The 25289-nt window shown below is 43.8% G+C and overlaps 1 protein-coding gene and 1 pseudogene across 2 annotated transcripts; one reads left to right on the forward strand and one right to left on the reverse strand.

Moving 5' to 3' along the window:
- Window positions 1-4854: 4854 nt before the first annotated feature.
- On the reverse strand, window positions 4855-5175 carry LOC114229559 (60S ribosomal protein L36a-like; annotated as a pseudogene).
- A 14235-nt stretch (window positions 5176-19410) lies between these two features.
- Window positions 19411-24833, forward strand: GJB1 (gap junction protein beta 1). 2 transcript variants are annotated; one of them, XM_028134052.2, is made up of 2 exons: window positions 19411-19442; window positions 23349-24833. In XM_028134052.2, exon 2 carries the CDS (start codon window positions 23365-23367, stop codon window positions 24214-24216), a length of 852 nt encoding a protein of 283 aa, XP_027989853.1. In that variant the 5' UTR covers window positions 19411-19442; window positions 23349-23364; the 3' UTR covers window positions 24217-24833. The 2 variants fall into 2 exon arrangements, with proteins under 2 accessions (XP_027989853.1, XP_008155819.1); XM_008157597.3 differs by lacking the exon at window positions 19411-19442 and adding an exon at window positions 22940-22991.
- The last annotated feature ends 456 nt before the right edge of the window (window positions 24834-25289 follow it).

Genomic DNA, 25289 nt, shown 5'->3' on the forward strand with positions numbered 1-25289 from the left:
AAGTAAGAATCTTACAAGCGGCCAGAGAGAGACAGATAGTTACATACAAAGGAACCCCCATCAGACTAGCAACTGATTTCTCAACAGAAACTCATCAGGCCAGAAGGGAATGGAATGAAATATACCAAGTCATGCAAAGGAAGGGTCTAAATCCAAGAATACTGTACCCAGCAAGGCTATCAATCAAAATTGAAGGTGAAATCAGGAGCTTCAGAGACAAAAAAGGACTAAGGGAGTTTATCACCACCAAACCAGCAATGAAAGAAATGCTAAAGGGTCTGCTGTAAAAAAAAAAAAAAAAGAAAGAAAGAAATAGGAAGCAAAGAAGGTACACAGGGGTATAGAATAAAAATGGCGTCAAATAAGTACCTATCAATAATAACTTTAAATGTAAATGGATTGAATGCCCCAATCAAAAGACACAGGGTAACAGACTGGATAAGAAAACAAAACCCAGATATCTGCTGTCTACAGGAAACCCACCTCAAAAAAAAGGATGCATACAGACTGAGAGTAAAGGGATGGAAAAAGGTTTTCCAGGCAAATGGAAATGAAAAAAAAGCTGGGGTTGCAATACTTATATCTGACAAATTAGATCTCAAAGTGAAGGACATAACAAGAGATAATGAAGGCCACTTCATAATACTTAAGGGAGAAATCCAACAAGAAGAAATAACTCTGGTAAACATATATGCACCCAATACAGGAGCACCAAGATACATTAAAAAACTCCTGGAAGATATCAAAGGAGAGATTGACAGTAATACAATCATAGTAGGAGACTTCAATACCCCACTATCACCATTGGACAAATCCTCTAAACAAAAAATCAGCAAAGAAACATCAATCCTAAATGACTCACTAGAACAGATGGAATTAATCGACATCTTCAGAACATTTCACCCCAAAGCCACAGAATATACATTCTTCTCAAGTGCACATGGGTCATTTTCAAAGATAGACCATATGTTAGGACATAGGCAAAGTCTCTCCAAATTCAAGAAGATAGAAATCATATCAAGTATCTTCTCAGATCACAGTGGCATAAAACTGGAAATCAACTACAATAAAAACAACCCAAAGAAATCAAACACTTGGAGACTAAACAGCATGTTATTAAACCATGACTGGGTTACCAAAGACATCAAGGAAGAAATAAAAAACATCATGGCAACAAACGACAATGAAAACACAACAATCCAAAATCTATGGGACACAATGAAAGCAGTCCTGAGAGGGAAGTTCATAGCTCTACAAGCCTACTTCAAAAAACAAGAAACAATGGTAATAAATTACCTAACCCAACAACTCAAAGAGCTAGAGAGAGAGCAACAAGATAAGCCCAGTGTAAGCAGAAGGAAAGAAATAATAAAGATCAGAGCGGAGATAAACGACATAGAGACCAAAGAAACAATACAAAAGATCAACAAAACCAAGAGCTGGTTCTTTGAAAGGATAAACAAGATTGATGGACCTCTAGCCAGGCTCACCAAGAAGCAAAGAGAGAGGACCCAAATAAACAAAATCAGAAATGAAAGAGGTGAAATAACAACAGACCCCGACGAAATACAAAGGATTGTTACAAAATACTACGAACAACTCTATTCCAACAAACTGGACAACCTAGAGGAAATCGACATATTCCTAGAAAAATACAACCTTCCAAAACTCAATCAGGAAGATTGTAAACAGCTCAACATGCCAGTAACTATGGAAGAAATTGAAGCAGTCATCAAAAAGCTTCCGGCAAACAAAAGCCCGGGGCCAGATGGCTTCACAGGAGAGTTTTATCAAACTTTCAAGGAAGAACTAAAACCTATCCTCCTCAGACTATTCCAAAAAATTCAAGAGGAAGGAACACTTCCAGGCTCCTTCTATGAAGCCAGCATCACCCTAATACCAAAACCAGATAAAGACAACTCAATGAAAGAGAATTACAGGCCAATATCCCTCATGAACATTGATGCCAAAATCCTCAACAAAATTCTAGCAAATCGGCTCCAGCAGTACATCAGAAAGATCATACACCATGACCAAGTAGGATTTATTCCAGGAATGCAAGGATGGTACAATATCCGCAAATCAATAAACGTGATACATCACATAAACAAATTGAGAGATAAAAATCACATAGTCATATCAATAGATGCAGAAAAAGCATTTGACAAAATCCAACACCCTTTCTTGATAAAAACTCTCAACAAGGTGGGAATAGAAGGCTCATACCTCAACATAATAAAAGCTATTTATGATAAACCCACAGCAAACATCATACTCAATGGGCAAAAACTAAAACCATTTCCCCTAAGAACAGGAACAAGACAGGGATGCCCACTCTCACCACTCCTGTTTGACATAGTACTGGAAGTATTAGCTATCGCAATTAGGCAAGAAGAAGAAATAAGAGGCATCCAAATTGGAAAAGAAGAAGTGAAGCTGTCCTTATTTGCAGATGACATGATATTGTACATAAAAAACCCAAAAGATTCCATCAAAAAACTAATAGACTTAATAAATGAATTCGGCAATGTAGCGGGATACAAAATTAACGCCAAGAAATCTATGGCTTTTCTATACACCAATAATGAACTTACAGAAAGAGAGACTAAAAAAGCAATCCCATTTACCATCGCACCAAAAAAATTAAGATACCTAGGAATAAACTTAACTAAGGAGGTAAAAGACCTATACGCAGAAAACTACAGGACACTGAAAAAAGAGATAGAGGAAGAAGTAAACAGATGGAAGAACATACCATGTTCCTGGATTGGTAGAATCAACATCATTAAAATGTCCATACTACCCAAAGCAATCTACAGATTCAATGCACTCCCCATCAAAATACCAACAGCATATTTCACAGACCTAGAAAGAACTCTCCAAAAATTCATCTGGAATAAAAAAAGACCCCGAATAGCCTCAGCAATCCTCAGAAAGAAGAATAAAGTAGGTGGGATCTCAATACCTGATTTCAAGCTGTATTACAAAGCCACTGTTCTCAAAACAGCCTGGTACTGGCACAAGAACAGACATATTGATCAATGGAACAGAATAGAGAACCCAGATATCGATCCAAACCACTATGCTCAATTAATATTTGACAAAGGAGGCATGAACATACAATGGAGTCAAGACAGTCTCTTCAATAAATGGTGTTGGGAAAACTGGACAGATACATGCAAAAAAATGAAACTAGATCACCAACTTACACCATACACAAAAATAAATTCAAAATGGATACAGGACTTAAACATAAGACGGGAAACCATAAAAATACTAGAGGAATCCACAGGCAACAAAATCTCAGACATATGCCACAAGAACTTCTTCACTGACACTGCCCCTAGGGCAATGGAAGCTAAAGAGAAAATTAACAAATGGGACTACATCAAAATAAAAAGCTTTTTTACAGCAAAAGAAACCATCAACAAAACAACAAGAAAGCCCACTGCATGGGAAAACATATTTGCAAATGCTATCACTGATAAAGGTTTAATCTCCAACATCTACAGGCAGCTTATGCAACTCAATAAGAGGAAGATAAATGATCCAATAAAAAAATGGGCAACAGACCTAAACAGAATATTTTCAAAAGAAGACAGAAGGAAGGCCAAGAGACACATGAAAACATGTTCAAAGTCACTTATTATCCGAGAGATGCAAATCAAAACAACAATGAGGTACCATCTCACACCTGTCAGAATGGCTATCATCAACAAATCAACAAACAACAAGTGTTGGCGAGGATGCGGAGAAAAAGGAACCCTCGTGCACTGCTGGTGGGAATGCAGACTGGTGCAGCCACTGTGGAGAACAGTATGGAGTTTCCTCAAAAAACTGAAAATGGATCTCCCATTTGACCCAGTAATCCCACTCCTGGGAATATATCCGAAGAAACTAGAAACACCAATCAGAAAGGATATATGCACCACTATGTTCATAGCAGCACAATTTACAATAGCTAAGATTTGGAAACAGCCTAGGTGCCCATCAGCAGATGACTGGATCGGAAAACTGTGGTACATCTACACAATGGAATACTATGCTGCCATAAAAAAGAAGGAATTCTCATCATTTGCAGCAACCTGGATGGAATTGGAGAACATTATGCTAAGTGAAATAAGCCAGTCAATGAAAGAAAAATACCACATGATCTCACTCATTTAGGGATAGTAAAGAACATTATAAAATGGTGAACAAAAAGATAGATACAGAGACAGTAAAGCATCGAACAGACTTTCAAAGTACAGGGGGAAAGTTTGGGAAAGGTGGGGGAGTTATGAAATCAAACGAAGGACTTGTATGCATGCATATAAGCATAAACAATGGACGCAAAACTCTGGGGGGGGAGGGCATGTGTGGGTGTGGGGTGGGGGGGGTAATAGTAAGATATGTACACATATAATACCTCAATAAAAATATTAAAAAAAAAATATCCTCAGGTGATGATTAACAAAAAGGAAAAAAAATTAAAGGAAATGATGTAGCCATTTAAAAAATTTTTTTATTGATTTCAGAGAGAAAGGAAGAGGGAGAGAGAGATAGAAACATCAATGATGAGAGAGAATCATTGATTGGCTCCTGCATGCCCCACCCTGACCAGGAATCAAACTGTGACCTCCTGGTTCATAGGTCGACGCTCAACCACTGAGCCATGCTGGCTGGGCCAATATAACATTTTAAAATCCTGTTTTAGAGTAATACTTAGTGATATTTTATCGGGGGGGGGGGGGAAGGGGAGGGTTAACCCTCACCCAAGGATATTTTTCCATTGATTTTTCCATCAAGAATATCACTGCATTTATTTTCTACAGCTTCAACGTTTTCCTCTCAAAAATAAAAGAATCCCAAAGCTTAGAACTGGATCACTGGGCCCTTTGTCTTCTTATCTCTTCCGCATTCAAAATGCTTGCATCTCTTAATGGCCAGCATCCTCTTGGATCTGCAGGTAGGCTCAACACATTCAAGCCTTAGCACAATCTTCTTTGTGGTTTCAGCCTTTTTTTGGAAAATTGACTTTGTCTACCCACTGTAGCCACTCTGCTTCCAACCATAGCACCTCTTTCCCTGGGCATACAGGGAATCCTTCCCCTTCTTATACTGGGTCACTTTGTGAGATTGATGCTTTCCACACTTCTTACAGAAAGTCCTTTGGGTTTTAGGCACATTGACCATCTTGGCAGTAGAGCTGTCTATACGATGAAAATGGGAAACTCGACATCCACACTTCTCACCTCGCTCAGCTCGCTCCTCTCCATTGAATTTTAGAGAGAGTAGAAGTGGGTGGGAGAGACAGAGAAAGAAACATTGATGTGTGAGAGACACATCAATTGGTTGCCTCCCACATGCGCCCCAACCAGGATATGTGCCCTTGACTGGAATCAACCCGGGACCCTTCAGTCCTCGGGCCGATGTTCTATACACCAAGCCAAACCAGCTAAGGCTATTTATTTTTCAGTATGTTTTTATTGATTTTTAGAGAGAGAGGAAGGGAGAGGGATAGAAAGACAGACGCCCCCTACTAGGGATCGAGCCTAAAACCCGGGCATCTGCCCTGACCGGGAGTCGAACTGGGGACCTCTTGGTTCATGGGTGGAAACTCAACCACTGAGCTACACCAGCTGGACATTTTAAAATGGTCATGCTATAATGGCAAGTGAGAGAGGATACCAGGTATAAAATAATATGTATTGCAGGGAAGATTGGTGGTTGCCAGAGGTGGTGGGTGAAATGTAGACAAACTGGGTTAAGGGAGTCAAAAGATACAAACACTTCTAGTTGTCAAATAAATAAGTCATGGAGATATAACATACAGCATGGTAAATGCAGTTAATAATATTATACTGCAAATTTGAAAGTTGCTAAGAGAGTAGATGTTAAATATTCTCCTCATAAGAAAAAAAATTGTTGCTATGTATGGTGATGGATGATAACTAGACTTATTGTGGTGATCATTTCACAATATACACAAATATTGAGTCATAATGTTGTACACCTAAAAATAATATGTTATATGTCATTATGCCTCAATAAAAATAATAACATGTATCATATGATGAATATTTTATTTTAAAAGTATATTTCTAAAAAAGTATGTTTCTATCTTTTCATTGAAAAATAACTATAAACTTTTTTTTTTATCTCCTTATACATTTTATTTTGCTTGTCTTTTTTTTTTTAAATGAATCTTTATTGTTCAGATTACAATTGTTTCTCCTTTTTCCCCACATATCTCCCCACCACCCAGTTCCTACCCCCCCTCCTCCCTTACCTCCCCCCGCGCTGTCCTTCTCCATAGGTGTATGATTTTTGTCCAGTCTCTTCCCATACTCCCCACACAGACACCCCTTTCCCCCTGAGAATTATCAATCCACTCCCATTCTATGCCTCTGATTCTATTAAGTTCACCAGTTTATTCTGTTCCTCAGATTTTTAATTCACTTGACTTTTAGATTCACTTGTTGATAGATATGTATTTGTTGTTCATAATTTTTATCTTTCTTCTTCTTTTTCCTCTTTTTAAAGAATACCTTTCAGCATTTCATATAATACTGGTTTGGTGGTGATGAACTCCTTTAGCTTTTTCTTATCTGTGAAGCTCTTTATCTGCCCTTCAATTCTGAATGATAACTTTGCTGGGTAGAGTAGTCTTGGTTGTAGGTTCCTGCTATTCATCACTTTGAATATTTCTTGCCACTCCCGTCTGGCCTGCATGGTTTCTGTTGAGAAATTAGCTGATAATCGTATGGGAGCTCCCTTGTAGGTAACTAACTGTTTTTCTCTTGCTGCTCGTAAGATTCTCTCTTTGTCTTTTGCTCTTGGCATTTTAATTATGATGTGTCTTGGTGTGGTCCTCTTTGGATCCCTTTTGTTTGGGGTTCTGTGCGCTTCCTGGACTCGTAAGTCTATTTCTTTCATCAGGTGGGGGAAGTTTTCGTTCATTATTTCTTCAAATAGGTTTTCAGCATCTTGCTCTCTCTCTTCTTCTGGTACCCCCATAATTCTGATGTTGGTTCGCTTGAAGTTGTCCCAGAGACTTCTTACACTATCTTCAACTTTCTGAATTCTCTTCTCTTCATGCTTCTCTGGAGGAGTGTCCTTGGCCTCTTTGTATTCCAAATCTTTGAGTTGATTCTTGCAATCCTCTAGTCTGCTTTTGGGTCTCTGTATAATATTTTTTATCTCAGTCAGTGTATGTTTAATTTCTAGTTGGTCCTTTTTCATATCCTCAAGGGTCTCATTGAATTTATCGGCCTTTTCCATGAAATTCTTGAAAAACCTTATAACCGTGGTTTTGAACTCTATGTCCAGTCGCTTATTCTCCTCCATTTCTTTGGTTTGTGATCTGTTTCCTTGCCTTCTCATATTCTCTGCTTCCCTGAGTTGGTAGGGTAGGTGTCTACTAGGTGTCCTGTTGGTTCAACGGGTCAGCCTCCCAGTTACTTGAGGTGGACACTCTTGGTGTACCCTTGTGTACTGTGTGTTCCCCAGCAGGAGCTACAACAAGGGCTAGTTTTCTCCTCCTTTGCTTGGGCGGTTTTGGAGCAGTCTGGAGCTGTAGTTGGTTAAGCTGCCACAGAACAGGCCATTTATATGCAAAAGCCGCTGTGTGGAGCCTGGGCGGGTTTGTAGAATGTGCGGGGCGGGGCCTCAGGGCGGGGCGGGGTCTCAGGGCGTCACTAGGCTGGGGCGTGGCCAACGGCAATGGCTGGCGTCAGCCGTCTCTGCCTTTCCACGTTTCCAAGTCCCTGCGCCCCGCACTCCAGCGCAGTAAACAATGATTGCTGGGCGCACCTCTGCAAAAAAGTCACTCTCACTTTCCGACCCGATGGCCGAGAGTCCAGCTTCTCCCCGTAGGCGTCTGGGTCCCCCGAGTGTCCCCAGAAACTGGATTTCACAGTGATCGGGAGCTTGTCTCCCTGCGGGTTGAAGAAAAGCCGCGCACCCAGCCGCCCGCCACCGGCCCGATTCGCGTGCCTCCGTACCTCAGCTTTTCAGCGATTGTACTCCTTTCTGTTCTCAGCTGTAAATCTTCCACTGAGCCAGCTTTCCCGTGGTTCTGGGTGGTAGACGTTTTTGTCTTTTAGTTGTGTTTTTGAAATTGTTGTGTGAGGCAGCAGATTAGTTGTTTAACTATGCCGCCATCTTGGTTCCTCCCTTGCCTGAAAAATAACTATAAACTTTTAAACCTATTAATAATAACCATCTCTGAGTGGTGGTGTTATAGACTCTTTTTCTTTTTATCCTCATCAGTTTTTTGTATTCTTGTTTTTCCATAAAGAACATACATTACTTATATAATCAGCAAACATAAAAATTAACATTAAAAGGGGGAAATCAAAGGAGAAGAAAGTTTTGAGAAGGTGGAAGTGGTCAACTGAATCAAACACCTCAGAGTCAGTAAGATTCATTCTGAGAGCTGTCTATTGGATTTAACAACAAAGTGGCCTTGGTGAAAACTGTTTCAGTGTAGTAGGGAGTAGCGGCAGAAGCCAGATTGGAGTGGAACTGAAGAGTGAATGGGTGATGAAGAAGTGTAGACAGCAAATGTAGAAGTGTCTTTCAATAACTTGGTTAAGAAGGAAAAGATATAGGGCGGAGGTCCAGTTTAAGATACCATCCAGTTTGAGAATCCCATACTATGCATGGTGGTTTTGACTATACTGATGAAAGGTTATGAAGGCCTTCTGATATTCTGATTTTCAGTGTAAGGAGTTATAGCATAGCGTGCAATTTGAAGCAGCGGCCAACTCAGAAAATCAATGTCAGACATTACTCTTCTGGTGCAGGGTGGAAGTGGTCCATGGATTTAAAAAAGGGACACCTGTAATACTTTCAACAATAAAGATAAATTTTTAAAAAAGAAATTGCTCTTCTGGGCTCAGTGACAAATTTATCATCATTAGAACTGAGCAAAACACTCCAATGCTACATATATGGCTACATAATTTAAAGTGTGGGATAATCCTTAAAAAGAGCCCCCTCCAAAAAAAAAAAATCCTTGTGATGAGGATGAAATAGTTGTGGAAATTCTCAGGGCTCATGTGATAACAGTCTGGGCTTTTATTATTATTATTGTTATTCTCACCTAAGAATATTTTCCCATTGTTTTTAGATAAAGTGAAAGTGAGGGAAGAAGGAAGAGAGAGAGATGAGAGAGAGAGAGAGAGAGAGAGAGAGAGAGAGAGAGAGAGAGAGAGAGAGAGAAACATCCAAATGAAAGAGACACATAGATTGATTGCCTCCAGCATATGCCCCAACCAGGGTAGGGGATCAAACTGGTATAACCCAAGTACAGTATGTGCCTTTGAACAGGAATCGAACCTGAGACCCTTCAGTGCCAGGGCCAATGCCCTAACCACTAACAACACCAGCCATGGCAAAGGGCTTCTTTATCAAGGTGTATAGCTCAGTTCCTTAAACAATATTGTTCTATAGGAATAATGCCAACCTCAGTGGATTCTATGGCTTAACTCAGTTATGAGATTAAATGTCAGCAGTGAGAAAGAGCAGTTTATGTTTATTTTAAAGCTCTAATTCAGATTCAAAAATAAATAACTGCTTGACATTCTGAAAAGTGCCCTCATGCTGGAAAAGCCATTTTCTAGGATATAATGAAGTAACTCCATCATCCTTGTCTTTTGTAGGAGGAAAAAGTAACCAAAATGGAGGCCTCTTCAGAGGATCTGAAGTTCTTCCTTTATACCCAAAACAAAGGCCCCATAGATTGTGGAATCCTTACTCTGCAGGCATCTGCTTCTGGGATAAGCAGAGAGAGGAGGATCCTAGGGGCATCCAACTAGAAGAGGGTTTCACTTGAGGAGGTGCAGGGCAGCAAAGCCACAGAGAAGAACCATAATCTTTAAACAAAAGGCAAGATAGGAGAAACCAAGATGGTGGCATAGGTAAACACCTGAAATTGCTGCCTCGCACAATGACTTCAAAACTACAACTAAAAGACAAAACGGACATCATCCAGAACCACAGGAAGGCTGGCTGAGTGGAAATTCTATAACTAGAAGGAAAGAGAAAAGCACACTGAGACTCAGAGGAGGTGCAGAAGTATAGTGCAGAGGTACGGAGACACGTGCACTCGGAAAGGGCTGGCAACTGAGTACGTGGCTGACTTTTTCAATCAGGAGGGAGACACAAGCTCCCAACTGCTCTGAACTTCAGTTCCAGGTGAACTCTGGGGACCCAGACTCATACGGGGAGAAACTGGATGGTCTGGCATTGGGCTGAACTCAAGGTTAGCTTTCTCTAAGAGGTGCTTGCAGCGATTACCTAGGGACACTGAGACCCGGGCCTCTTAAGGCAGGGCTGCGGATCAGCCATACCTGTTTGCTTGGTCCTGTTAATTCCCTGAGACCCCGCCCCACTGAAGATGTGCACAGAGGCTTTTGCATATGAATGGCCTGGTCCTTTGAAATCTAAAATTACCTAACAACTGCAGCTGAGTCAGAGAGACCCAGAACATCCAAAAGAAGGCCCAAGGCCCCACAGCAGCTTGCATTGCTTCACAGCTGGGCCTCATCTGGGCACCTCCAAAACCCAAACAAAGAAGAGGAATCTGCAGATCTCTCTGTAGCTCCTGCTGGGTGGCCTCAGGCAGAGGCTAAATTAGCACCTCCTTGGAGATCCAAGAGCCAGTATACTCAGTTGTCAGAGTGCGACCATCCAGATTACAACTCCTCAGATCCATAAGGGACACACTCAGGGGGCAGACTCAGTGAGCACCAAAGCCCCACTGAAGCAAGTCTTGCCCCATAAAGGTGTCTCCAGAACAGAAGTTCTCCCATCGTAGACACAGCTGATCCTCACAGCCAATTGGCCTGGAGGTCAATTCCTCCCAGTGATACCAACAACAATCAAGGCTTAACTACAAGAAGGCTGTGCACACAGCCCACAAAGGGGTGTACCAAGAGTGTCCACCTCAGGTAACTGGGGAGGCTGAGCCACTGGACCCTATAGGACACCTAGCACACAAAGCCACTCTATCAACACAGGGAAGCAGCCAAAATGCAGAGAAAAAGAAACAGGTCACAAATGAAAGAAATGGAGAAAAGCAAATGACCGGATATAGAGTTCAAAACCACGGTTATAAGGTTTTTCAAGAATTTTCAAGAAACCACCGATAAATTGTGAGACCCTCAAGGATATGAAAAGGGATCAACTAGAAGTTAAGCATACACTGACTGTAATAAAGAATAATATACAGAGATCCAACAGCAGACTAGAGGATCACAAGAATCAAGTCCAAGATTTGAAATACGAAGAAGCAAAAAACACCCAACCGGGAAAGCAAAAAGAATCCAAAAATACGAAGGCAGTGTAAGGAGCCTCTGGGACAACTTCAAGTGTACAAACATTCGAATTAGGGGGGTGCCAGAAGAAGAGAGAGAGCCTTGACCGGTTTGGCTCAGTGGATAGAGCGTCGGCCTGCGGACTGAAGGGTCCCAGGTTCGATTCCAGTCAAGGGCATGTACCTTGGTTGTGGGCACATCCCCAGTAGAGGGTGTGCAAGAGGCAGCTGATCGATGTTTCTCTGTCATCGATGTTTTTAACTCTCTATCCCACTCCCTTCCTCTCTGTAAACAAAAGAGAGAGAGAGAGAGAGAGAGAGAGAGAGAGAGAGAGCAAGATATTAAAAACCTATTTGAAGAAATAATGACAGAAAACTTCCCCCACCTGGTGAAAGAAATACACTTACAAGTCCAGGAAGCACAGAGAACCCCAAACAAAAGGAATCCAAAGAGGACTATACCAAGACACATCATAATTAAAATGCCAGAGCAAAAGACAAAGAGAGAATATTAAAAGCAGCAAGAGAAAAACAGTTACCTACAAGGGAGCATCCATACGATTGTCAGCTGATTTCTCAACAGAAACTATGCAGGCCAGAAGGGAATGGCAAGAAATATTCAAAGTGATGAATAGCAAGAACCTACAACGAAGATTACTCTACCCAGCAAAGTTATCATTCAGAATTGAAGGTCAGATAAAGAGCTTCACAGATAAGAAAAAGCTAAAGGAGTTCATCACCGCCAAACCAGTATTATATGAAATGCTGAAAGGTATTCTTTAAGAAGAGAAAGAATAAAAAAAAGGTAAAGATAAAAATTATGAACAACAAATACATATCTATCAACAAGTGAATCTAAAAATCAAGTGAATAAAAAATCTGATGAACAGAATAAACTGGTGAATATAATAGAATCAGGGGCAGAGAAAGGAGTGGACTGACAATCCTCGGGGGGAAAGGGGTGTGGGGGGTGCGGGAAGAGACTGGACAAAAACCATACACCTATGGATGAGGACAGTGGGGGGGGTAAGGGTATGGGGTGGGTGGGAACCGGGTGGAGGGGAATTATGGGGGGGGGGGAAGAGGAACAACTGTAATAATCTGAACATTAAAGATTTATTTAAAAAATAAATAAACAAACAAAAGGCAAGATAAAGATGGAAGTAGAAGAAGGGAGCCCAGCCAGAGTGGCTCAGTTATTGAGCATTGACCTGTGAACCAGGAGGTCACTGTTCAATTCTCAGTCAGGGCACATGCCCCAGTTGTAGGCTCGACTATGTTCAAGAGGCAGCAGATCAATGATTCTCTTACCATTGATGTCTCTAACTCTCCCTCTCTTTTCCCCTCTGAAATCAATTTAAAAAATTAAAATTAAAAAAAATTTTTAAAGAAGGGATACAAATATCTTTGGGAGGCATGGGAGCAGGATTTTCCTCTTCGGATACGAGGGACATATGAAGGAAAGCAGATTATTTAGAATGAAGGCTGTGAAAGATGAAGATGTATTGGAGCATCTCTTTTAATATGGTACTCAGAGCCTGTTGCAGGGACTGATTTGGCAGTTTACTGGTAAAGATGGTATACAGGCCGTAGTCCAGTGTGGCTCAGAAGTTAGAGAGTCGACCCACATCCCAAAGGATCGAGGGTTTGATTCCTGGTCAAGAGCACATACCTGGGTTGCAGGTTCAATCCCTGGCCCTGGTTAGGGCATGTGCAGGATGCAACCAATCCATGTCTCTCTCTCACATGGATGTCTCTCTCTCACACAAATCTCTCTCTCTCTCTCTCTCTCTCTCTCTCTCTCTCTCTCTCTGTCTCTCTCTCTATCTCTCTCTCTCTTTCTCCTTGCCCTCCTTCCCACTCTTTCTAAAAATCAGTAGGAAAAATATCCTTCGGTGAGGATTAACAACAACCAAAAAAGTATACAAGAGTAGATCCTATCTTCTCCTTCACACACACACACACACACACACACACACACACACACACACACACTGCTCTATTGTCTGGGGCTGGAGGTGAGTTGGCTTTATGAAAGGCACAAGGCAGGATAGTGAAAGTTAAGGTTGAACTCAAACTCTTATGGGTGCCCCTTTTTGGCTCAATGTTCTCTCCTTGAACCAGGTGCTCAGGTGTCGGAATCCACATGGATGGGTCTGTCCAGGAATCCATGAAACACATACTAGTACTCTGGCTCCCTGTCTCTGATAGGATGGATGGATGTGCATGAACAGAGAGGTGGGGAACTTTAGGCAGAAGGCAATGGAGTTTGTGATCTCAGAGGTCTGAATGGGCCTAGAAGTCAGTCCTCTATTTTGCAGCAGGGTTGGCTGGGCAGGTGGAGTAGGAGAAAAACTGCCTGCGTTTCCTACCTAAATGGCCCACCATCCCTCCTGCTATAAGCAGTGCATGTCAGCAGAAGCCTTGGCCTTCACGGTGTTGTCAGCAACCTGGCACTCCCCAACATATTGACCTGATAGTGCTGGCTGGTTCCAGGGAGGAGCAGGGGTAGTGGTTGTGATTACTGAGGCACGGGGATTCTGGATGAGGCATTCATGGTGTTATTGTTGGCAAATTTGGCTAACAGGGTAGAGCAGAGGAGTCCAAAGTTTAGACAGAAAGGGTAAGCACAATGGCTTCTATTTAGGACCTGGTTTACATGTTTCATTGGATTCTCAGCTTGAGTGGGTGGGTGATAGACCATTGGATTTCTATTTGGAAGACCTGGAAAATGATCCTGTGAACTAAATCTTCTGTATGTACAATATGATGTCAATGATGCATGTGTGTATAAAGAAAGAGAGTGTGTCCTTTTCACTACACCCTTCAAGTTTGACACTTAGCCCCATTTTTCTGGCTATGACCTGGACTCCTTTCTGATTCTTCACCCCTGCCACACTACCTCTAGTACCCTTGGGTAAAAATCCAGGATTGGATTCAACCTAGGAACTTTCTATTTCTGTGCTACCTCTGAGGTCCTACAGTGCACTATACCCTCAAGAGCAGAATGATCAGGAAATGGACATCAAGCTGTATTGGCTGAATAAAATCAACATTAAGACAGGAGCCCAAAAGTTCTAATTTTCCATTTCACTTTTTTCACTTGGCTACCTGGTCTAGTATGTCCTTTAGAAAAGGATTTGTGAAAAACAGTACCAATTATTAGTATAGGACCACTTCCATCTTTCCCTAGCAGCCCTTATAAACAGTTTGAATAACCTTCCACAGCCTGAGCTGGGTTGGGGACATTGGAAATGTTCTGCAGATTTTCAGGGTTTTGCATTTCCTTAATCTCATGGACCCATTTGGAAAGAGTTTTTGCCTGTGTGTCTTAAGAACCATTTATATTGGAAGCTGTCCCCTTTGATTTCTAAGCCATACATCAATGCTGTCTCATTGATCAAAGCCATACACAATGCCACATTTTGTTCAGTAATGAGGCCCAGGGACCAGCTGGATGATGGACTCCATATGTGAGGCAATGCTGCTGCATGCCATCTGAGGAAGCCTCAAAATTGCTGTGATGTAATAAGCAGAACTCCCACCAGTCTGCTCATTGATTCTGTTGATAGAGTCTGAATCGCTGAACTATACTGTAATGATGTCACTGGTGAGATGTGTTCTTAAATAATGTGATCAATTTCTTCCATCAATTGTCCTGGTCCTGGGTGGAACAGAAATGGGGAAAGCCCTTGATGGGGCTAATGCTTGAACCATGCCAGAGACAGCAGGCTTATGTTTAGGGCCTCTTTCCTTGTATGTCTCAAGATCTAATGAAAGGGCTCTGACCAGATACCTTAGTTGGTTAGAGCATCGTCCTGATATGCCAAGGTTGTGGGTTCAACCTCCCATTGGGAGGGATACATACAGGAATCAACCAATGATTCTCATTCTCTCTCTCTCTCTCTCTCTCTCTCTCTCTCTCTCTCTCTCTCTCTCTCTCTCTCTCCCTAAAAAAAAAAAAATCAATAAATAAAAAAAGAATTTTTTAAAGAAAGATCTAATGATGGTCTCCCTGAGTGAATTCAGGGAAATAAGCAGGCTGATGTAAAATCTTCAAATAGCCCTAGCAGGTCTGGCTCAGTGGCTAGAGCGTCAGCCTGTGGACTGAAGGGTCCTGGGTTTGATTCCAGTCAAGGGCACATGCCCAGGTTGTGGGCTCAGTCCCTAGTCGCGGTGTGCAGGAGGCAGCCGATCAATGATTCTCTCATCGTTGATGCTTCTATCTCTCTCTCCCTCTCCCTTCCTCTCTGAAATCAATAAAAATATATTTTTAAAAAATTAAAAAAAAACATTTTTAAAAAATCTTTAATATTCCCCAAAAACATCCATTGTAAGAAGAAAGTCTGCTTAGGATTCAAGGCAGAAGCCTATTTTAGCTGCTTACCAGGAGCAAATGGATTTACATTGCTCAGTGTAGTAGTTTTCCTCCTCTCCACTCCATTTTCCTCCCATCTTTTCCCTCCCATGCCCTTCCTTCTCTCTCCTGCCTTCCTCTCTCTCTTGCAGCATCAATACCTCATCAAGAAGATGTGTTCATCCCTGACCGGTTTGGCTCAGTGGATAGAGTGTCGGACTGCAGACTGAAGGGTCCCAGGTTCGATTCCGGTCAAGGGCATGTACCTTGGTTGTGGGCGCAACCCTAGTGTGGAGTGTGCAGGAGGCAGCTGAATCGATGTTTCTCTCTCATCGATGTTTCTAACTCTCTATTCCTCTCCTTTCCTCTCTGTAAAAAAATTAATAAAATATATATTAAAAAAAAGAAGAAGAAGATGTGTTCATCCCTGACCGGTTTGGCTCAGTGGATAGAGCATCGGACTGCAGACTGAAGGGTCCCAGGTTCGATTCCGGTCAAGGGCATGTACCTTGGTTGTGGGCACATCCCCAGTAGGAGGTGTGCAGGAGGCAGCTGATGGATGTTTCTCTCTCATCGATGTTTCTAACGCTCTATTCCTCTCTGTAAAAAATCAATAAAATATATATTTATTAAAAAAAAGAAGATGTGTTCAGCCCAGCCACATGCCCGGTTTGTGGGCTGGGGCACATGCAGAAGGCAGCTAATCAATGATTCTCTCTCATCATTGATGTTTCTATCTCTCTCTCCCTCTCTCTTCCTCTCTGAAATCAATAAAAATATTTTTTAATAATAAAGACAAGTTTGAATAGCAGTAAACAGGCAGAGAACAAGTCAATTCTAGCAACAGTATTTTTTTTTACAGCTACAAGCTATTCAAATGAACTTCCTGTAGCCTAGAACTGCAAGCACCCTGAAGAAACCCTGCCAGAACTCCAAGGAACAATGAGTACACACTGATATTGACCTGCAGTTTTCCTTCCAAGGAGCTCTGCTATAGGAACTCTCTCATCTGGTCAAACAGGTCTGCCCACCATTCCTTAAATATATCTCACAGCTTCCTGTCACCTGGAATGCTTGGCCTTCCATCTCCTTTATGACCTGAGCCCAACTCTGCCTCTTCATTAAAACCCACCCTCTTTTCCTACATCTGAATGCTTTCTGGCACCTCATACCTACAGATGGCATTTAGGACATACTCCCTTGTTACAGGTGCAAAGGTACATGTCTCTAACACTGTAGGATGTTCATCCAATTTTTTAAAATATATTTTTATTGATTTCAGAGTAAAGAAGGGAGAGGGAGAAAGAGATAGAAACATTAAAAAAAGAAACATCATTGATGAGAGAGAATCACGTGAGGCTGCCTCCTGCACACACACACACACACACACACACACACACACACACCCCACTGGAGAGGGAGCCCGAAACCCTGGCATGTACCCTGACCGGGAATTAAACCGTGACCTCCTGGTTCATAGGTCAACGCTTAACCACTGAGCTGGGCTATTCATCCAATTTTAAGTTGCACTGTACATGGCTTTTTGAAGTCTTCCCTTGACTCTAGTAAAATGTAGTTTGAAACTTGTAAACATCTGTGTTTGCCAGAAACATCATTCATGTGAACCAGGCAAGTTACCTTTCCCCCCCTCCTTCTCCTAATTTAATTGTAATCTGGGTCAGCTTGGAGGCCATGGCTTATGTTCATTAGCCATCAGGTTCTTTCTAATGCATCTTTATATTCTTGCACAAAAATTGATGAATAAATGTCCACTGCTTTTGAATGTTTGGATGTTTTGTTTTGCTATTTATTTATTTATTTATTTATTTATTTATTTTTTATTTATTTTTAACTAAGGTACATGTCTCATTTCTCTTGCTGGATTAGAATCTTCTAGAATTAGGGACCGGTTTTTACTCAGAGTCTCAATGGGGCCTGTAGAGCTCAGCAGTTGTGATGTAGTGGAACAAGTTCTGGAGCCAGACTGCCTGGGTTCAAATCTAGCTTTGTTACTTACTAGCCGGGTGACCTCAGTTATGTAACTTAACCTCTGTGTGCCTTAATTCCTCTGTAACATGAGAATATTAATAATACCTGCTGTATATGGTTATTTTGAGGTTTAAACAAAGCAATACTTGCAAAGTACTTTGGGGTTCTTTTTTAATCCTCACCCGAGGATATGTTTTTATCAATTTGAAAAAGAGAGGAAGGGAAAGAGAGAGGGGGGGGGAAGAGAGAGAGAGAGAGAGAGAGAGAGAGAGAGAGGAGAGAGAAGAGAGAAGAGAAGAGAAGAGAAGAGAAGAGAAGAGAAGAGAAGAAGAGAAGAGAAGAGAGAGAAGAAACATTCATCAGTTGTCTTCTTTTTAAAAATATTTTTATTGATTTCAGAGTAAAGAAGGGAGAGGGAGAAAGATAGAAACATTTAAAAAAGTAACATCAATGATGAGAATCATTGATTGGCTGCCTCCTGCACGCCCCCTACTGGGGATCAAGCCGCAACTTGGGTATGTGTACTTGACCAGAATCAAACCCAAGACCTTTCTGTCTGCAGGCTGTTGCTCTATCCACTGAGCCAAACCAGCTAGGGCAGCGGTCGCCAACCAGTGGTCGTCCATGAGGTCCAAAAGGTTGGCAACCGCTGAGTTAGGGCAATTGGTTGCCTTCTGTATGCACCCCAGCCAGGGGATCAAACCCATCACCTTTTGGTGTACCAGATGATGCTCCAACCAACTGAGCCACACTGGCCAGGGCCAAAGTACTTTGTATGTTGCCTTAAGAACCGTTGGGATGTTTTCCACTCTTCTGACACGTGTCCCCAGCATGAGTATCCAGTAGATGTCCAGTAAAGACTTATCAATTTATGTATTCATATGCCCAGATTTGGCCAAGGGAAGAGGCTTTGGCTCTCTTTGAGGCAGTGAGCTTGGGCTGAGGTGGAGTGCAGAAGGCAGGGAACCAGTTTCTGCTGACTTCACTTTTTTCTTTGCTGCCATTCAGGCCACAGAATTAACAGGGTCTTCAGGTACATCTTCCTTCAAACTGGACTGATCCTACAGTTAATGGTTAACATTCTTTGTTTACCTTGATGATTGCCAAGATCTGTTGCTGCACATGATACACATTGCGGTCCAAGTGCCTTGGCCCCAAGGGTAGAAGACCATTTTTGAAGAGGTTTTAGGGTTCTGGGATGGGATTGGTAATACTTTAGTCCATCCCTATGCACTCAAGATATGGACAATAAGCAGAGAGCCCTGGTGCTGCCAGGTGGGTGAAGTAGTGTCATCCCCACTTTGACCTCAAGGTGCCAATAAGCATCCTCCCCAGCATCATATCCTTTTAGAAGCTGGGAGCTATAAAGGATGAAAGGGAACACAGGAACCCTCTCTGCAGCTCACCCACACTACAGTTGGCCAGGGGGTGGGGGAAGGTTGGGAGTTGTTGATGAGCTCAGGTCCATGCAGTTCAGTCTCACAGATGAGATAGGCTAAACATGGGCACATGGGCAGCAATGATGTCTCTCTCCCTCTGGGACAGAGCAGTAACTCCAGACTACGTGATCTGTCTATCCAAACCCATTGGAAACTCAGGGATCAATCTTATTTAATAATTGTGTGTGTGAGGAGGTGGAGCTGGTTAATGTTTGTCTGGTTCCTCTTGGGCTTTGGGCCATATCTGGCTCCAGCCCTGGGTTTTTAGCCCCTCCCCTGGGCTGGGCTGACAATACCTAGTGACATAGTGCAGACACGTCTGCAGACATTCCCGGGAAAGAACAGCAGCAACCAGGTGAGGAAGCTGGGGGCTGAGAGAGGTGGACCAGGGGGCCCAGGTGTGGCACAGGGGGGCAGAAATGGGGGCTGGGAAAGGCCTGGGTCTTATCTTCTCTTGGCCTTGGCATTCAGCCACTTTGATCCCTTCTATGCTTCCCTCTGAGTTGGGGTGAGGAGGCCCTTCTGCCATGTGGCAAGCTTGCTTAGCCTCTCTTTGTAGCCCTCAACTCTTATCCTCTTTCCAGGCTCCAAGTCGTTTATCTTCTCAATCATTTTCCTTAGCTAACGATTCCCTTCATCCCCATAGGGCCAAATTCCCAAGAAGATTTGTGAGCGCCCCCCTGGCACAGGGTGGTCAAGTTCATCTCTTTAGAACATTTCCTACCACACAGGGTTAGGGTTCAGTGGGACCATCGGGCACTGCTGTTTTCCTTCCCTGATTAGAAGGCAAACCAGGCATTCAACCAATATGGGGACTGCGGGTAGATGAACACAGTGCACTCAGTAGGTGCAGAGGGCCAGCTAACAGAGCTAAAATTTTGGAGTATGCAGTTTCATGTTCTTGAGGGAGGCAGACAGACTTAAACAGAGCTTGGAGTAATTGATAATTTGGAGATCTACAGAGACTGCCTTCCTGCTGTTTGAAAGTTGTTCCAGCTGTTAGGAATGGCATGGTAGAATGCATGGACTTAGAAAATGAGATAAGAAAGAGAGGTTTGAATAGATAGAGGATGCAGCAAAGCACTGGGGAAGGGACCCAGGCTTTGGTGAGGAACCAACATGAATCCTAACTGGAGCGCCAGCACTTGCTCAGCTTCTTTAAGCCTCCGTTGCCTTGTATAATTAAACATGAGGGCAAAACACACCGGGAGCAACACAGAGCATATAAATATCTGGACTTTAACCCAAAGTAAAAAAAAAAAAAAAAAAGGTTTGGATTTCAAAATCAGGTCACGCCCCTGGATGTTTTTTTAAAATGAAACCCTTGAGGTACTAATGTTGGCATAGGGATCAGCTCTGCTTCCAAATAGGAGAGCAAAAATTGAGACCCAAGTGCCCACGCAAGAGTCCTTAGGGGCCCAAAGGGAGCTACTGGCCATGTCCCAGAACACCGAAGAAGATGAGAGGCTGAAAGCTATAAGAACCTAGAAACTCAGAAGGGGCTAGGCTGTCTGTGGGGCACCCCAAGGGGTAGAAAGAAGAGACAGCTGAAACTTGCTTTGGAGTTTGAGTAAGCAGAGAAGAAAGCTAAGGAAAGGAAAATAGAACAAACCAGGATGCAGCAGAAAACCCTGGGAAGGACGGAAAAGAGTTGTCAGTTGATAGGAAAGAGGAGAAGGGGCTACAAGAGAATAAAGCCAGACCAGTTTTGAATCTCCCTGTTTCTAAAAACACAAAAAGAAAATTTTTAATTCTAGCCAAGGCAGTAGAGTTTATGGGACAGAATATGGGCTCTAGAGTCAACTTAGCCTGGCTCAAATCCCAGTTCGGTCATGTGCTAACTGCGCAACCCTTGTGACCCTTGTACAAATCCCTTCACCTTTCTTTACCTCAGTTTCCCCATCTGTGACAGAGGACTCAAAGTAACACCTACCTGGTGGGGTTGTTCTGAGTTTTACATGAGATGGTGCGTGTGAAAGGGCCTGGCACATAACAGGTGCTCAGTAACCGATTATTCTTAGTGTTTCTTGACCACATGTTTCTGAATGTAATGTCTCTCACTGTACAAAAAATTTCTTTACAGCTAATTGTGGTGCCTCCTGTAGCAGCTCTGCATTCAGAACCCTAGGCTTGGGAGAAAGGGCACCTATGTTCCTGCTCCCCCATGCTGGCTTAGGCCCATAGCATGAACTCACTAATGATTTTACATTAAATGAAGAAACCTTGTTCAAATAAGTAATCTATGTCCTGTGGACCATCCCTTTATCCCCTAGTTTCTTTCATCCCATTCTGCAACTTTTCCAGTTACTAATACTCCACCCCTCCCCCCTGGAACAGAGGACCACCCAGAAGTGGATATGGGGTTTCTGCCACAACCACTGCCCTGCATTCACAGTGGGGGCAGTGAATGCCCTGCATTTCCTGCAAATTCAGGCCTGTGTCCTCACATCCAGTTCCCTGCTTCCAGTATGATCTCCTTACAACTTAATGGCAGAAGTGGTGGGAAGTAGGGGGAGGCCTTCTTGCCTACCTAAGGGATAGAGGTGAATTTCTTTCCTAGAGAAACTGGCAAGCTTGGGAAACCAGGAGGTTACAGTGTACACTTGACATAGGGGGCAGGGCAGCAATGGAACAGTCTGTTCTATCTCAGATGGACACTATAAGTCAACAATAGCATTGGGAAGAAAAAAGAGAGAGATTGGGTTTGGCAGCCCGCTTAGTCCCCCAAATTGACATTGTTTTCTCTTCCTGGTAAGGTTCTTACTTCCCTTGATCAGCACTATGAAAGTGGAGCTGAGCTAAGAACTTTCGCAGGTTGCTTAATAACCCTGGATATTAAGGCTGTTTATAGATGAGCAAGCAGGCTCAGAGAAGTTCAGTCACTAGCCCAGGGTCATATTTGGTGCAGAACCAGGATTCAAACCCAAAGCTGTGTAACTCTTACCTGTTCCATCTTCTTTCCATTTGATTGTTTGATTCTCTCTTTCTCGTTCTGGCTTGCTCTCACCATGTGCCCACCTGTCCACCCTCTGTATGGATTCCCTTTCCAGAAGCTCAAGGAGAAGTGGTCAGGGTATGCTCCATGACACTGAATTTGGAATTTACTCACAGGTCAACAGCTTCTTTATTGCTCACACTTTTATGAGTAACATTAGCCTTGGCTTTTGCTGACACTATCTGCAAAAGCACAGCTATGCTGTGGAAAGAGCCTAGACTTCTGCTTCAGATCCTTTTGTGTTTCATCCTACTCCAACACTTCCAAGCTGTGTGACTTAACTTATCTGAGCTGTAGCTTCCTCATCTGGAAAAACAGTCCTTACAGGTTGGCTAAGTGGATCAAAAGAAAGGATGTATGAGAAAACGCCTATAATACACACAGTTCCTGGCTTTCCTCTCCTCTATCTAGCTTACCCATACCCTGGAGGGGATCTAACTCTAGGAACAATCCAGCAGACCATAAGTTTCTAGTAGGGTCATGGGGAAGGGCCTGGGCTAAGAGTGTCATGGTTCTCTCTGGTGCCTTCTTATATGTACCTGTCTTTGTTACCTCTCCTCCCCCTCCTTTGGGACCATTCTTCTGGTGGGGCTATGGGGTGGGGTGGCGATGGACCGGGCGGGCACAGAACAGGTGGGTGCAGGCTGTGTGTCTGGCGCTGGGACACAAGTGCTCTGTGTGTAGGGTGGGCGGAAGTCAGGGCGTTTGATCTGAATTCTAAAGGGCGTTGTTCAGAGACCCACAAAGGTCCCATTGTGCAGACACTGGGTATAAAGCAGCATATGACTCCCCAGCACCGGGTGGTGATGAATTGGGACGCAGGCGCGGACCCAGGGACCACTCCCCCGGCGCAGACATGAGACCATAGGGGACCTGTCTGGGTGGCCTCAGGGATAGGCGCTCCCCAAGGTAACAGGGCTTTTGGGGTTTGCCCCAGCTTCAAACTTAAGGAGCTGGGGGATGGGGAGCTAAAGAGGATGGCTAAAGGCAAAACAAGATGTGCCTGGCAAAGAAAGGGGCTAGAGAGGAATAAATGTTGGATGAAAGCAAAAATGAGAGATGGGGCTCAGGGAAGCCAAGTCAAGTGAGTGAGTGAGGAGGAGGAGAGGCTGGCAAGGGAGATGGGGTGATGAGGAAAGCTATGAGTATCCTTCTTCCTTTCCTGTCACTGGCTCTTAGAAGGCCTGGTGGAGGGGTGGGGTGTTATGGTGGCCGGCCTTCTGCCCCAGCTCTCTGACAGCTTGCTTTGTGGCTCATGTCTTACAGGTGTGAATGAGGCAGGATGAACTGGACAGGCTTGTACACCGTGCTCAGTGGCGTGAACCGGCATTCTACTGCCATTGGCCGAGTATGGCTCTCAGTCATCTTCATCTTCAGAATCATGGTGCTGGTGGTGGCTGCAGAGAGTGTGTGGGGTGACGAGAAGTCTTCCTTCATCTGCAACACCCTCCAGCCTGGCTGCAACAGTGTCTGCTATGACCATTTTTTCCCCATTTCCCATGTGCGTCTGTGGTCTCTGCAACTCATCTTGGTTTCCACCCCAGCTCTCCTCGTGGCCATGCATGTGGCTCATCAGCAGCACATAGAAAAGAAAATGCTGCGACTTGAAGGCCATGGGGACCCCTTACATCTGGAGGAGGTGAAGAGGCACAAGGTCCACATCTCAGGGACATTGTGGTGGACCTATGTCATCAGCGTGGTCTTCCGGCTGCTGTTTGAGGCTGCCTTCATGTACGTCTTTTATTTGCTCTACCCTGGCTACGCCATGGTGCGGCTTGTCAAGTGTGAGGCCTACCCCTGCCCCAACACAGTGGACTGCTTTGTGTCCCGCCCCACGGAGAAAACAGTCTTCACGGTCTTCATGCTGGTCGCCTCCGGCATCTGCATCATCCTCAATGTGGCCGAAGTGGTGTACCTCATCATCCGGGCCTGTGCCCGCAGGGCCCAACGCCACTCCAATCCGCCCTCCCGCAAGGGCTCAGGCTTTGGCCACCGCCTCTCACCTGAATACAAACAGAATGAGATCAACAAGCTGCTGAGCGAGCAGGATGGCTCCCTGAAAGACATACTGCGACGCAGCCCCGGCACTGGGGCCGGGCTGGCTGAGAAGAGTGACCGCTGCTCCGCCTGCTGATGCCACATACCAGGCAACCTCCCATCCCGCCCCCTCCCTGCCCAGGCCTGAGCCTCCTTCTCCCATGCCGGTGCACAGCCCTCTACCTGCCAGGGAGAGAGAGCTCCATCAAAACTTTCCTTCCCCCTGCCCCTACTCCCTTTCCTCCCCCGGCCTGCTGCCTGAGAGGCTGCAGAGGTGGGGAGCCTGAGTGCTCAAAGTTATTGAGGGTGTGGGGCAGCTCTTGTTGCCTGTACCCCTTCTTCTTCCCTCTCCTTCCCCGGGGCCACTGGGGAAAAGAGATAGGATGCTCTGACATCTCCAATTATGAAACTAATCTTAACCCTGTGCTGTCAGATACCCTATTTCTGGAGTCACATCAGTAGGGAGGAAAGTGAGCAAGGGAGGGTGCTGTGGACCTGTGGGTGGAGAAGGGAGGGTAGCAAGAAAAGGAGGAGCAGCACTTGTGTCCTCAAGGAAAAAGAGGACATATCTGGGGTGGAGGAGTTAGGGAGGGAGAAAGAAGCAGGCAAATAAATTGGAATAGGGGTTGGTCAGGGCTGCCTTTGCCTCTAGTCCCCAAGGCCTCTCTCTGCCTGAAATGTTACACATTAAACAGGATTTTACAGTAAATGAAGGGGTGGCTTGTGTGTTTGTCAAGTTCTTTCTCCTGCAAACTCTAACCTCTCTCGGTTGAGCTGGCTTTGGCTTTTGCTGATCAAGAAAGGAATGGGGGGGGGGGGAAAGAAAGGAATGGGTGGCGGAAAACAGTGACTTGAGGAGCTGAAGCTGCAAATGATAAACCGCAGCCCTACTGGCCCTCAAAACCAGCCCCTGAGCTGTTCTCCCCGGAGTTCCGTTGTTTTGTCTTTTGGGGGTTTTTCCCCCATTTTTAAATAACATCTTTATTGGGATCTAATTCACTTACTACCCTCCTCTGGTTCTATTTAATTTTTTATCCATTTTAAGTATAAGGTTTATTGAGTTCTGGTAATTGTGTGCAGTTTTATAAATGTGACCACAATATATTAGAAAACAAAAACATCTCCAAAAGTTTCCTTGGGCCCCATCTTCTGATTTTGAAAATATTAAAA

The sequence above is a fragment of the Eptesicus fuscus genome, chromosome 1, assembly GCF_027574615.1.
Source record: "Eptesicus fuscus isolate TK198812 chromosome 1, DD_ASM_mEF_20220401, whole genome shotgun sequence".
Classification (NCBI taxonomy): Eukaryota; Metazoa; Chordata; class Mammalia; order Chiroptera; family Vespertilionidae; genus Eptesicus; species Eptesicus fuscus.